Source organism: Athalia rosae, chromosome 3 (genome assembly GCF_917208135.1).
Source record: "Athalia rosae chromosome 3, iyAthRosa1.1, whole genome shotgun sequence".
Classification (NCBI taxonomy): domain Eukaryota; kingdom Metazoa; phylum Arthropoda; class Insecta; order Hymenoptera; family Athaliidae; genus Athalia; species Athalia rosae.
The window spans coordinates 9,507,574-9,523,500 of NC_064028.1; the positions used below are offsets into that span (position 1 = coordinate 9,507,574).

The window sequence follows — 15,927 nt, forward strand, 5'->3', positions numbered from 1 at the left end:
TGTGGACAGAAAAAAAAAAAAAACGAATCTGTTGTACACGCGACGTGGATTCATTAAACTGATTTATGCGACATCTCCTATACACTAAATTGAAATTAGAGTTCATTAATGGGCAATTATTTTTTGGGCTTTTAATTTCACTTCCGCTCCGCTGAAAGTAACGATGATAAAATTTGGCAATTAAGAAAAATTTAGTCGACCAGATATTCATTTTGAAAATTTATAATCCTCCTAATGAAAAACCAAGATTATAACACGCTTCGGATATTCATGAGACACAAAAATTTTGCCCCACATTTTTTTCATCTACCTTTTTCTACAACCAGATCGAAAAATCGATACAATCGAAATCATGACTGTCGATTGATTCTCCCATTTACGATGGGAGAAGTTGAAAAATTTCAAACTATCGACGAACCCGATCTTCGTCAAACGATAGCTGCATTTTTCGCCAATAATATTTCAATAATTTTCTCGGTTTTTTTTTTTTTTTTCTCGAATTCACAGAGACGAGACCGTAGAAGCTTTGGGGGATGCGAACACGGTAGCGCCGGCAACGAGAACGGCAGATCTTCACAGCCAATCGCACCGTAATTCGTATCTCTACGTATTTGACTACCAAACAAAATTCGGCGACTACCCTCAAGTGAGTACAAATTTTATTCATTCATATTCACTTCCGCACCGGTATATCTTCCCTTGTTCCGTATGTTTTATCTTCCGAACAGGTTTTTTCGTTGTTTGTTTGTTTTTTTTATTTTTATTTTTATATTTTCGCGATACAGCGATAGGCGGAATAAACCATATACAAGGCAATTAATGTCCGCCGTGCGCGCTCGGCGGTGAAGGAAGATAAGGGGGAGATGACGACAAAAACCGCGTTATAGGTGTACATATATATATATATATATACATGGCCTCTATATGTACATTGTTATGTTATGTATCGTGCGTTATTTATAGAACGTTATGCCTTATATATTTTACCTGATACATGTATAGCTATATAAGAGCTTTTCCGGAACCTGCACAGTATCTCTCAGGAAACCCAATATGATAATTACCACGTCGCGTAAAACTAATATCATAAATTCAAGCTAGTTGGAATTTCTCTGTTTCCGGGGGCGGTGGGGAGGCGGAGGAATAAGGGCGAGGGGGCGGAGGGGCGGAGGGGACGGGAGTTCCCGGGGTTTCATTTTTTTTTCCTTCCCATGCGCGCATATCCGACGCCACGGCTATTTCCCGCCTAATTTCCGAGCATCCGGAATGAGGGATCCCCAAGGCTCGGGGTGGTTTCGGAGGGTTGCGGGATCCGGGGGTGCAAAAGAAGGTAGCGGGAGATGCAGCATGGCGGAAGCAAAAATGCCCTGCTGATGATATACACGCCATCTAAACTGAGCTTTTTGCACGAATAAACTTTTCTCAGAAAATTCAAAGGTGTAATACCAGATGGGAGCGGTAGAATTGAAGAGAAAAAAATCAATGGGGTAAATTGATGGAAGATAGCTGGGATTTTTAGGGTGAGAAATATTTCTCTCATCTGAAATTCAATAATTTCGACATCTTAGATTTTTTTTCTCTCCAAGCCTGAATTTTATTATTCCAGTTTTCGAAGGAAAAGCTTTACAGATCACAAGTTATTCATTTTTTTCAAATCGACCATTTGTCTTTCTCCTTTTTTTTTCTGTGTGAGAGACGAGCAGACGGAATATTTTTTTTTCTCAGCCACCCCGTAAATCTTCGGAGGATTATAATTGCGAGTGATTTTCATTTTTCAACTGACGTAATAAGTTATACGCGCGTAACTCGAAAGCAATTGAATGTAATACGTTATTTTAATTCTCGAGCAACGAATTGAGATGGGATTCTGGAAATTTTGTCTCTCATCCTATTCTTCTTATCCCCTGAGTTAACGTTATTTTACCATTTCTTGCCTCTTTTTTTTTCCACTCTCCTATACCGCGAGGGATCTGGCGGAATTTCGTAATAAATCAGGCGCCAAAAGCTGCAGCAGCAGCAGCAGCAGCGGCATCGTGGGAGCAAATGAATTTACTCGTGACGACATGCTTTTATAAAGATCTTAAATTTTGTTTTCTCCTCTTTTTCGCTTTCGCTTTTCTCTGCCGCCCACGTTAGGTATAACGCGAGGAAATAAGAGAGAAGATACTCGAGAATTTTAAGAGGGCTCGAAAACAGCTACCTTAAAAAGCTGAATCACCGAAACAAGGGGAAGGTCTTGCACCGGTAGTGTGTCAACCCCCAATTACGAAGACTCGTTCGCTCGTTCCTTCGTTTTTTCTTTCTTTCCTTCCTTCCTTCCTTCCTTTCTTCCCTTCGTTACTGCTTCCAATTTCTTTTTCCCTCTTTTTTTACACCTCATACCCGCTCCCTCGTTTTCCTCGCTCAAAGTTATAACCAGCTTGCGTCCTTCCGTTGTCGCGTCAGATTTTCTCTTCGGTTTTTCTTATTTCAGTTTTCTTTTTATCGTTAACGTACTACTATACATGTACCGCGTGCGAATAGCTAGAGTGCCTTATAGACCTCAGAGGATCGTTAAACACCTTCGAGTTTCAGCCATGATAATCGATTTTACGTCATCCTAGTTATTTCACTGCTCCAACCTGACGCTAATCGCTCATGGTATGATAACCATATAGGACTGTTACAGGTGCGGTGAAGTCTACCGATAACAGTCGCTTTTGATTTAATTTCTAGTCACCTAGACAAATGCGACATTTCGTGCCTAATAGAATGAATCAAATTTCAAATTTTTGTCTATACGTGCGCAGCGATGTAATGCTGAGATGTCACTTATATGAATTGGTGCTAAAAATTGGTTTTTGCGCCCCACGGCACTCAGTTTTAATCGATTTACATTATCGGCTATAACGCGGTCTGTTCCGTAAATTCATTCATTTTTTTTTTCCCCGCCATTTTTCGTAGGATTCTGGTGTCAGTTTAATTTCCAAATCTTTTCAATTTCAAGAAATCATTTCGAATCGAAGGTATAACGGTTCTCTCTTTCAAACTTCAAAACGAAACACCCTCCGCGCCATCAATAAATGAAGTCGGTCGTTCGAAATTGGTTGTAAAATTTCACACGCGATCTGGAAACTTGCTATGTGTATATCAAACAGCGTATTTATAGGTTTTACATATAGATGTGTACACGCTGCACCCTCCCCCTGTGTATATAAAACTGACTCTGAGGAGAGAATTTAAGTGGGTGTCGGATAATAAAGTCGGAAAAACGTTAAACGACTCAAGAAACGTTAGGCAGTCGAAACTGACTTTACACCCCCGTATATTTTAGTCCGTTTCGAAGCCTTTTTCCCCAAGTCGCATTACGCGTATGAAGAAAAGTAAAGTTGTAAATTTTTCGAAATACCCAAAAAATCGGATTCACGAGCCACCGTAAACACGTACAGCGGCTCCAGTTTAGATGGAGATCGCGATGTGTTTCATTCAACCATCCATTTTCGCTTTTCGTCATCATACCTATACTCCGGCCATTCTGCTCGTGACGGAAATCGAATGTAAATTTTCTTCCCTGCATGGCCTCCACGTCCTTCGCACCCTCCGAACTAAGATTTTAGTGTCTCGAATGAAGATATTAAACCCCCCGAACGATCAAATATCGCGTTATTGAAATCGTTGGATAAAAATTAAATCCCGGTGGAATAGTAAATTTTGAAAATTTCCCAACAACTGTTCCAGTTTTTCGAACTTCGTCGGCTATTCGTTTATGACCCAGTTCGATTAATCTCCCTCTTTTTATTTTTTCCATCCACCAATTCGATCCACGTACCTTTTTTTTAGTTCTCGTGTATATCCGATGTTCTTTATCGGATATGATCACGTTACTGTATCCAGGCATCACTCGTAGTGGTCGCGCGAACGAACTGACTGAAATTTTATCATATGAAAAATGTGCGACTGATTTTTCGCTCGGAACGGAACATAGCCAATTTATTTTGAAAAGCTAAAGTGCAGGTCGTCTTTACTACACTAGCTTGTAGTACAGATAAACACCATTGCTTCAGCTTCTGCCCTGCTTTTCACGGTACATAGTGGAGTTTCCAGCAGAAGCAGCTCTTTCGCATCAGAAGTAGGTGCAATATAGCGGATGGAAACGATTCTACTGTCATAAAAGACGTCATATATTCTCCGAACGCGTATCTCGGATACTTCCACGTATAGTATGTGACCCCTTCGCTTTACTCAAGTGTTTGCTATTTTCAAATAAATAGACGCGACGATTTTACGGCGTACACGGTACGCGTTGTACACGGTCACATTAGTTTTTGCTCTCAATTACAGAGAAAAGAGAGGCGAAACTGCTACCGAATCTGAACTGTAGGGAACGAAATAAAAAAAAAAAAGAACTTTAATCACGAGACTCGAGGTTGTGATCGAAGGTGATCTTCTCGTTACTTTTTTTCTTAATAACCCAAAGCTTTCCGAGACAGAGAAGTACGGGGAAGGGAACATTCCATACACACGGAAAATCTAAAGTCTGTCTTTTGGTGAGAATTTTACTAATTTCTCGACGAAATCTGAGTCACTTTTTAACGAAAAGAGAAACTAACAATAAGCATGACCAACATAATTTTATTGAAAATAAATTCCATTGAATAAATAAATCAAATTTCAACCTATTTTCCACCGGACGAGATGTGTATGGAAAGTACATATAAAACTCCTGCAAAAGATCCGTTGGATTCCAGCTTGCGCGGGGTTAGTGATAAAAAAGTGTTTAAAAATTTCAGTACATGATCTAAAAATTCGAACGTAAACGTTCGCTCCGATAAATAATGCAAGAGTTGATATGCTACCAATTTGCAACCGGTTTGTGGGCGTTTTTATAGCGAGGTTTTACAAACTTTTAGAATTCACATCCGCGCACAGAGAAATCCAACGCACGTCACCCGAGGGGCTTGATTTAATTTGACGAACCCTCGCCGCGCATCTCTTTTCTATTATTATTTTTTATTTTCGTTTGAATATATTTTTTCTTTCCTTTTTATTCTACGTCTCTTCAATTTTTTAGCTTTGTTATATTCGATTCGAATAAACGTTCGTATTGAATATGAAATATTTTTGATATTTGCCGTTTTTCGATCGACGTGTTCAGAGAGGACACAAACTAACGAAGTGATTCAATTGAGGTTCTAAATTTTACAACACGTGAACTTCTGGATAATTTTTACGGATCTACTACCGAATGATGGATATTCGACGTTAATTTGAAAGATTAAAAAAAGCTCCGTTTCTAATTTTTTGACCCACGTGTCCGGGAAATTTTATCCGGCGAAAACTATAATCACGAATCACGTTTCAGACGTGGAGTGAATTTGAAAATAGATTTGAAATTGACAAAAAATATATTGCGCAATTGATGAAGTTTATTCACAAAACTGTCAATTAATTCATATCAAATGGACACACGTGAAAATGAATAAATATCGTATGTACATACGCACATTGTACGTACGTACATATGTTGTCTGTTTCAATTATATTTATCGTCATAATTTTATTACCTATATACACGATGTTAACTAACTCACTACTGCATTTACACGAACATGATCAACACAGAATTATAGATTAAATATGATTAATTATTCACATATAAATTGTCAACATATTTCGATCAAAATTAACGGATATACATACAATTCCTATCGACCCTATTCACAATACCAAAATGCGATGTTTCACGTGCGAAACTATGATGACAAAAAAATAAACTTTGGTATTTGTATAATCCGGACGTTCGATATCGACGTTACCGGGTGACAAAGTAAAAAAGTCGCATTTGTCGACGCCCGTTACAAATTTTCATCTCGTCGTTTTAATTTTTCACAAGTTGGTGGGGGGAAAAAAAAAAAAAAAGAAAAAGAAAAAGAAAAAGAATGACCAAAAAGAATTAGAATTTCCAGGTATGTTCGACGTTTGCGTCGTCGCGTAGATTTCGACACTTTGGCTAAACGATTTGAGGCCTGATTCCCCTCGTATTTTACGTATGTTTTTTTTTTTTTTTCTCCCTCTTTCATTCCTTACCGTAGATATTGAGACTGCAGGCGTGATATGTGTCTCCCTATACCATTCCCTTTTTATTCTTATTTCAGTTCTTTGCCAGCGCTTTTCCGCTCCCATACCTCGGCCAACCAATCTTTCGTTTCCCAGTTCTATCTCGGGACCGTGGAAAACGGTTGAGCGTAGCGTTTGACTGGACGTCGCGCGGTCGTTATTTTCGTTTTTCAGCATCCCCTCGCGTTGACCGTGTAGCGTCCTGATCGCGAAAGACGACGCGCTTCGTCTACTTCACTCAGCGCGCGTTTCTCCTCTCCTTTGACCCAAGACGTGATCTTTTTTCCCCTCGTCGCATATCCCGGAATCGGCCGAAACTTTACAAGAAATATGAGCAAAGTGTTCATACGTATCGCATGTACGTTGGTACAGACGTGTACGGACCTCTACCGTGCACACACGTTGATCCGTTTGATATTAAGTTGAGCGGGGAATCTTTGAAGAATCGCTCGCTCCGTCCGTTTCTACTCGGACAATCAAAGTACCCCAATATTACGGTTCACCTTCGCTCTTTCATTTGGTATCACGTATTACCGCGAAGGTATATTAAACCTACTCCGCACAATGATCAAACCCGCATGCGAAACGCTACCGCCCTCCTCATACGCCTGCAACCTGTCAATCGTTCGTGAAAAATAAATGCACGTATATACCTACCCCGTACACATGGTGTATGAGTAAGGGACCAGACGTGGTCATTCGTACCATGGTATGTATAATTTTTTCAATTTTTTTTTTTTTTCACCGCCGCGCCGGTTCGCAAAGAGTAGCGTATCGTGCGGCGTGCGTGTACGCTCGGTCGTTATTCGGGTGTGGGTGACATAGATTTTGGACGGGGAAGAATAAAAAAAAAATTGAAACAAGTGTCACTCATGTGGAAAAGTTACGTATACATATATACAATGTAGTTCGCGTGCGGACGGTGTGACGCCTGTGTGAATTTTTAGCATGATTTCGTGCAGAGGTTTTCGGCTAATAATATACCCCAGATGCGAAGAAGATGGTATTAAATCCTGACGGACGTGTGATCAAAGGGGCGAGGATTTTTCGATTTCGTTTTTCCTCGTCCGTGTATGTGCAATGTACCATACGACATATATACGTGTATCGCACGTAGCGTACCTCATTCGCTCGGTACCCAGCGTAAAAGAGTGACGGGATGTATTCCGGACCCTCTTTTATACGTACATTTTTTTATTCCTTTTATTACGCGGTATACAATGTACACTCGATACTCTTATGGCATCGGAGACCGAATCACGTGAGCATTGTACATAGATATATGTACGTATACATATATATTTTTTTTTCATTATTCGCAATCACCCACCCGGGCAAGAGCGGCTAGTATTTACGAAAAATAATTGACGGCGTTATTTTCAATTTATAACACCTTTGTCCCATTCGCAAAAAAAAATTTTTTTTCATCCAACGTACGAGCATATGAGGCCAATTTTTTACTCCATGGCATAGATTTTTGAGTAACTATTTCCCGTTATAACTGCCGGCCGCCAGTCTCCCTTTCTACGAATCTTCCGGTTCGAGGGAACAAATTTATTTGACAAATAAAAATCCTATCAAACGTGTAATCTGTTTAATAAGAATAAAGAGGGGCAAAGATCATAGCGAGATGGTAATATTTTTTTAAAAGCTTTTTGATTACCGGATTGACGTACGATATACGCGCTGTTGCTAGATGTGTGTAGAAATGATGTATTGAAAGGGTTGGGTATAACAGTCGAAGAGATATACTTTGTCCGAAACCCCTCCGTGTGATGGAACACGGAATAATAAATACCCGCCCAAGGGCTCGGCGCAGCGGAGGGGGAGGGAGAAGAAAGAAGGGAAGGGAAAGACGGGATGGAGAAAAAGAATGCGTGTATGCGAGACGAAGATGAAAAAGAGAAAGAATGGAAATAAGAAAGAAGGGTAGAGGGTGCGACGCCGCGACGTTTTCGTATTTCTTTTCAACCCTGAAACTCGGCACTATTTATACCGACGTACAGGAATTTCTGTACAACCCCAAAATGCATTCTCGTAATTATTATTCCAAGAAATACGCGCGCCACGGTTTCGTAAATTATTATACAGCGGTGTAGCTGTTGCTGCACTTCATCGATTGCTTCTGCGTCTGAAAACCACACGAATGCACCCAGTTCGTATATTGTATATATATATATATATATATATATATATATATATATATATATACGTGCAAAATCCATCGAAATGATCAGAAATGCTTTTATGTATAGGTACGTGACGCGTGTATTTTTACCTCTCCCATTTTCATCCCTTCGTGCACGACAGGCATATGGAAATATCTACCGCAATCTCACCGACAGTCACAATATCTGACAGCGCAATCCGCGTTCCCTTTTGTACCGTAGATTTGAACTTTGTAAAAATATACTTTTTGAGAATCATCGGCTCAGGATTATCGATGGCAGCGCTTGAATCCAAGCTCTATATATGTATATTTGTAACAGCGGAAAATAAGAGAGAAAAGAAATCGAACGAGTCGCTGATGACAGAATTCATCGATTACGTCGGCACACAAACGTATATCGTTTACGAGTGTTCGATACCTAAACGTATGAGAAAAAATTGATCGATTTTTTTGTCGTACTCTTTTTCCGGTTTTTTCGCGAGGATAACCCTTGATCGTCCTATTTTCAGGGATTCTTAGATATTTTTTCATCTGAATGGATACACCGAGTCCGCCGCGAATATCCCGCCGATTCAGAGCAAATCCCATAAGTCATTTGAGAGGTAATCCTGTACCTCAAATACCGAAAAATCCCGCAGCAAGATCTCTGTCATCCACGTTCGAACCTGATTCCATACGGATTTTGACGAGTATTTATTTTTTCGATAATCGTAACGTTCGAATAACAACGTTTTATTGAAAGGAGAAATATTTTTGTCCTCGTCGGCGTGAGTTTTGGGATAATTTTGTATTTTTATCTTCGAATCTCACGTAAAATTTCATGCACAAAACTTTTTTCTCTAACAATTATCCTTATCTTATTCAAATCTCGAGAGTAGTTTGCAAAATAAGTATATGAAAATTTTCATTTTTTTTTTGTCCAGCAATGCTCTGTGTAGATTACATCGCGTGAGAAATTTTTGAGAATCGATTGAAAATTTTTTTTTCTAGTATCGTTCAAAAACTGAGCTCAGCATCACAAGGTCCGCAGAGGAGCGTGCGACTGTAATTCGAGAAACAGATTTTTCCTCTCTTTTTCAGTGAATCGAACGCATACTTTTGAAAAATATATTCGAAGCGGTTCTTATATTACGCAATATGTCGCAGATATTGCAAGCAATTTTACGAACCAATATTCTTAAGATTATCTTCAAAATGTAGCCAACTCTTGCGATTCCCGCGAAGAAGAACGTCTATACGCGGGTGTAGAGAATCCTCTTTTTTCAAAACCACACGGATTTTTATAAAAAATGTATTCGATTCAGTTTTTATCGAGCAATGAGTTCGAGATGTTGCAAACGATTTTGTAAACCTTTTCCCAAATTTTGAAGACTATCTTAAAAAAATAAAGCCAATTATTGGCCCCCGCAAAGTAAGGCACGGTTCATGAGGAATGATAAAAAAAAAAAAAGTAGGAAATTCTTCTTTCTCGTGATAACTTTTTAACGGGCTAGATCGACTCACTTTGAACTTTTCCATGGTTCCTCGGTTACCCATACTCGCGATTAAAAGGGTATTATCTCTGCCCCTTTCGAATACTTTGACACTTTTTCTTGCGAAATTTCTTATTTTGTTATTTTTGTTTTTTTTTTTTTGCCCTTCCCCCATTCGCTTTTTATCATTCTCCAAGAAAGTTGCCTTTGAACTCGAGTTTCTACAGGAACCGGAAGAGCTCCTCTGCAGCAGTATCACCAGAGATTGTATATTTATGGGGCAGTTTTTGACCAAGTTTTGGTAAAGTTAGCTTTAATGTCTTCGCCCTGATGGAATCCAACAGCTCCGGGAGCTTGTTTGTACGTAGGGTGAAGGAAAACTAGCGATGTAACGAAGTGAGGGGGCGAAAGTAAGAACTCTTGGCAATTCAAAAGAGACGACTGGCCTAATTGAACCCACTTTCGAGGCATACCGAATAGAGGGACGAAAAAACACCGTGAAATATTCATCAGATCTGCCGATTCTGAAAAATTCTGAACGTGTTCCAAGCTCAAAAACCTGGAGTGTTTTTACATTCGAAACAGCATAGCGGAGATCCGACTCCGCGTGAAAATGGAAACCGATGAGAGAAGTTGAGATCGGTTGGTATAAAACAGGACAATGAAAAAAAGTCATTTCGCTCAATGACACAACAAGCGTCTCTTTATATACCTCGGTAACAAAGCACTCGCCACCGTAACATTTTCTGATGAAACGTTTTTTTTAAATTGAGACTACCACGTTGCGACAAATTCTCGTTTCCACTATAGAATAATCTCTCCGCGGTCCGGTTATAACGGTAGCGAGAAAAGAAGCAGAGAGCAGCGATCTCATTGTCCTTTTTCCTTCCCGTTCGGTGTATTATCGCAGTTGATGGTTTCCCGACGCGATGTGCGGGCTGCGAGTTGAAATCCGAGCATGCAGTGGAGAAATCCTAAAAATTTCATTGACTGCTTTATTAGACGCTTTAAGATCTGGGCCAGGCCGTTACTACCGTTTCAGCAGCCGTTAACGACGTCACGTGATTCTATTTGTCTTCCAATACCATGGCCTCGCAGTTACATGATACTTACAATTCAGAGTGTGAAAATGAAATTGGTTTCATTTTGCTTGGAACGCTCGTTTCGCGTATGGTGTGTTACGCGAGTATAGAACGCGAATATTACGAACAATTCCCTTCCGCGTGAACTTTGCACCACTTTTTCATCACATCAGCAATCGTTCCCATCGTTCGACACCTGTACGTATAGGATTGTCTAAAAGTCTCACAAAGACTCTTTGCCTACCTGGGATTTAATGGACTTGGCTTTTCATTTTTGTTTTTTCATCATCTGCATGCATAGGACCTTTCATGTCGATTATTCGTCCAGCCGCTTTTTGAATTTTTGAATATTTAAAAAGAAAACCATGAACTTAGTTGTTTTTGATCTTCGTGATTTTCGGGTCTGACGAAAATAAATCTCACCCGGTATTCAGCTGCCGCGTTTTTCGTTCGCGACGAGGCGACGGTATGGTGGTTACAGCCTAAGGGTGAAATTTCTGAAAGTGGTGGGAGCGAAGTGGCATATACAGAAAGTGCTGGAAAGACTGTATCAGAATGCAGATGGGGGCCATGAATATTTCATTTTTTACTTCGTTAAAAATATGCTTAATCTTGATTTGCTGATGGTACAAGTATTGTCCTCTGTTACATACCCACCACGTTCCTCCATTTTTCAACTCCGTATGGTTTAATACCGACATAGAATTTCTTCCCGCATAAAATTCTACGTTCTTCACGAAGCGAAGAAAAAAAACCCTGATATCCACGGTCATCGGAATATCTACTATTGAAAAATACGCTGAGGATGTAATGCAGGGATTGCTTGCGGTGTGAAATATAATTTCCCCATCGAAAAAGCACTCAGAAATATTGCTGGATCCAGCTTAATGGAAAAATCAAATCCCCACGACATCGCGTGCAACAAAAAAAAAGAAAATCTTTGAGCATTCGCTTGAACAATTTTCAAATATTTTTCATTGCGGCTGCACGATAGAATTTTGGCCAAAAAAATTTTTGTTCGCCGTATTGTTAGTTTCAATTCTCAGAGTGCGAGTTGAGATTCGAAGATTCTATAAATACGTAAATACGAAATAAGGATACGTATAATACCGATATATGAATGACGCGGAACGTCAAAACTTTCCTATACCTGTACTTGTCGAGAATTTTTAATTTTATACAGTTATATTCCCCTCCCACCTCGGTGGTCGGGCCGGGTTTTAGAGCTTCGTTGAATTTCAAATATCACTTTTTATTCCAGGTGTCATTTTCCCAGGGTCGCACCGCCACTTCTCCACCCCCACCCCACCCCCTTTCGAAACTCTCTCGCTACGCCCCGCTTTTGGTTTCATTTTCGTCCCGCAACGACTGTTCATTAAAATTTGGCGTTGAACAAAAAAACGAGCGGAAAGAAAAAAGAGAAAAAAAGAAACAATTATCCACTTGCTTCTCTTCTGCTTAGAAGAGAAAATTTTCTTTTTTTTTTTTTCAAATTCCCGAAACGGTAAATCACATCGAATAACAAACTAGCCCTCTCGATTTGAGGGCAATTCGGTATTGTACATTGGTGAAATTAACGAATTCTCCTCAACTCGTTATAATCGGTCGAACCTAAAAAGCTCTCTTGAAACAACAAAATCTAGACCTATGATTAATTTTTTTTTTTTCTCTTCTCCGCAGACCGCAATATAAGGTAATTCTTCTATTACGTTATCACATACCAACCGCGTTAACGTTGAACGCGCCCCGTCTTCCATTTTCTTTTTCCTCAATATACCCCGCGCCCTTTATCCTTCTTTCCTCTGCCTTGAATAGAGCGCGTCTTTCAAAGACCATTTGCAAGCTCGGCGCGTACTTCTGAACCAATTCGACCAATTGCTTTTGCCAGGTCACTTCTACCGACTGTGCTATGCCTCTATACCTGCACTGACATTTTTTCACCGGCAAATACGACCTAATCAGTTTAACATCCACATGCCTATATGTATATTGTACATTATACATAATATACGAATTTCTATCTGGTAGATGAAATTTATTTGCATTTATTTATTATTTGTACATTTCTCTTATATCGCAAATACGCCTGACGTAATACCTCTGAGAAAGAGGTGTAAACCTCACCTAGCTCTGGTGTCATCAAAACGTTATTAAATAGATCAACGTGATACATAGTATTACAGTAAATTAACATTGCCCCCCAGGTATGTATGTAAATCCATTCATATAGACATAGATAGTGTATGCATAATACACGGTGAACCGTTTTGAAATGTAACATCGAGTGAATCGAGAATTAATGTTTGTACAATGGGAACGATATGGAAATTATTTTCATACAAGATTTGCTAAGAGTGAAAAGATGATGAAATTTCGCCGTTATTCCGACAGCGATTGAATTTTAAATCCGAAATCGCCGGAGCGTGAACGCTCGTCTCTTCTTTTTTTTTTTTTTTTTTCACTCCAATAAAATCGGATTCAATCACTTACTCGACAACATTTTCATCCACCATTTGTCGGAACAGAGAATTTGAAAATTATGAGAATCATTTTTTCTTCTTTTTTGGCGTCTGTCTATATTCTGCTGCACGCTGGTATATTACTTCCGTTCCGTGCAGATCGACGATTTTTTTACACTGTTCAATTTCATCAATTTCAAATCCGTGATTTTTTTTCTTCTGATCGAACGAAGTAAGCGAAATTGTCGAACGACGAGAATCGTGTGTCGATTAAAAAATTACTCAATGAATTTTATCGACGTAGAAAGACAATATTCGCGACTTCGCGATGTTCTTCATTTCTCGATTCTCTCGTTTCCGCGCTATACGGACGATCCTCGTGGAAAAAATGTGAATCGGTTGTCGTCTGCGAATATTCAATACAGCAGAATTTCGAACGGTACACCCTTTACGTACCCCGCGGTACGTACACGTCGAAGCCGAGGGTAGAGGGTATGCAACCGCGTGTAAAGAGCAGCAGCCGGTAGCTCTTAGATTCAGCTTCCACAGCTTCTGTCTGCCTTGGGGCCAAACGTCTGCAGTGATTACTGGGAGGGCAGGGTAGCTGCCGGCTGCCGGCTGCTGGTATAGAGGTAAAACGGGTGGTTGAACGGAATGGAATGGAAGGAATGGGAAGGGACAAGGGTGAGCTACATCCGACACACCGGATAGGGGCGGCTCGCCTCGAGGCACTGGATAGATCCAGGGTAGACGTAACTGCAAGTGACTGCAACTAGCACCACCGCAAACTCTGCAGTCTACAGCCTATACGAGAGGGAAACTATACGGATAGTTTCTCTGTATATCTATGGCCGGCCGCTCTGGTGTACGTCGACAAGACCACCGGCGAAACGCTGTATAAGTATATTTAGCGTAGTTACCGAATGTACAATCTATACAATCTACAATCAACATGATACCGAGGGAAGTATCCTCGCCCGTACACGCGCGTCTGCTGAGGTTGTCGCTGTTGTCGCGCGTCATTTTTCATATCGTATTATTTCGATCCAGCTGACTTTGCGTTTCGAGCTTCCACAATTCACCCCGCGTGAATTTTTTTTTCGACTTTTTATAGAGAGAGGAGTCCCGGGCAGCCTCTGGATGTGTCTTAGCTACCGTTGGACAGGGGAATCGCATTTTGAAAAATCAATTTTTCATTCTCTCGCGTTCGTCGATTCCAGTATCACACACTCGGATGGACGCGAGTCGGTGTATCCTGAAACAATTGAGATATTCCCGACGATATATGCGCGGTATTCGCACCAGTAACTTCTACGAACCGTATCTCGGTCACCCGTTATTAGCAGTGGTGAATTGGTAATTAGCAGTAAACCCCGGTTATATTGAATCGGTTATTCACCCCGCGGGATACGCTCTGTCTACCTATCAATTGCATCCAATAAGAGCGCAACGATATGTCCATACCGTATTATACGGCGACGAATATCGAGGGATACAATTTCGTCCGTTTCCGTTGCTCGCGGAAAAAAACTTTTGAACTTTGCGCTAAACGTTTGCCAATTTCTTGCACGGATTGCAATTTGTAACGAGAAAGTTTGGCGTATGCACGGTGTGTCCGATATACGCTGGTATATTAACCCTCGGTTACGCGAATGTATGCGTATAAATATTGTAAACACACGGAGTAAATATATATTTGTACAGTGTACGTAGAGACACGTATGGTACGTATATCACTTGTCGCGAGACACAATCTCCATGCAAATGCTTATTAACCAGCTGCTGCCACCGTCCGCTTCTGTTACGGCTGCTCCTACTAGAGTTGCCGGTGGATCGGAACCATTTGAGCGATTCCATTGACTTGTAATTGAAAACTCTGAATAGATGGAAACAATAGCTCATGCAGACTGTACGGCGCAGCGGTAAAAGACCTCGATATTAATATACCGCGAATACACCTCCTAACTGTAATCATCGATCGCCATTCCATACCTATCTATCTGTAGTTACTTCTGAGCAAGCCCGCCGTTTAATACGCCGTAATATGTGAGGATATGATTACGCGTATATTTCCCTATACCGTATCTCGTCTAGAGAGGAAAAAAAAAAACGGTGCAAAAAGAAATCCACGAACAATCGAAATGGGAAGAATAAAAATTGAATCTAGCGCATGAATATGAATATATCGTCATTGTTGATATCAATAGGACGATAGATCAAAGCAATTTTATTTTTATTCTAGATTTTTTATTTTTATAATCCTTATTCAGCCTGAAGGCTCACCCCGGAAATCGATAATCGTAGACTTGTACGTTAAAACTTTCCTCCGGATGAAAAATACTCGGAGGTCACTCAAATAAGTTGCTGAATATTTTTTTTTCATCCCCACAAAACTCGTCGGTGTATCACAGATATTTCAAATCACCAGTTTTTTCACCCAAAATTTTGTCGTATCAGACTGGAATTATAGGGAGTATTTTTTTATTACGTGTGGGTGTGTGTTACCCAACAGGAAAAATTTTATGCTCTGCAAAGATACATGTGGTAATGAACCCGCGTTACGTCAAATTCAAGTCACCCCTGTTATTTTGAAATAAAATACGATCGAATTATTTATTTTTCACGTCCCGTTTCCCTTTTTTTCTGTA

At 40.1% G+C, this 15,927-nt stretch overlaps 1 protein-coding gene across 1 annotated transcript in view; it reads left to right on the forward strand.

Moving 5' to 3' along the window:
- The window catches only part of LOC105683330 (neuroligin-4, Y-linked-like), a 211,845-nt gene that overhangs the window by 189,675 nt on the left and 6,243 nt on the right, over positions 1-15,927 (forward strand). The window contains exon 7 of the mRNA XM_048651547.1: positions 508-646. Coding sequence (XP_048507504.1) covers positions 508-646 — 139 coding nt within the window. The remainder of the gene's footprint in view (positions 1-507; positions 647-15,927) is intronic.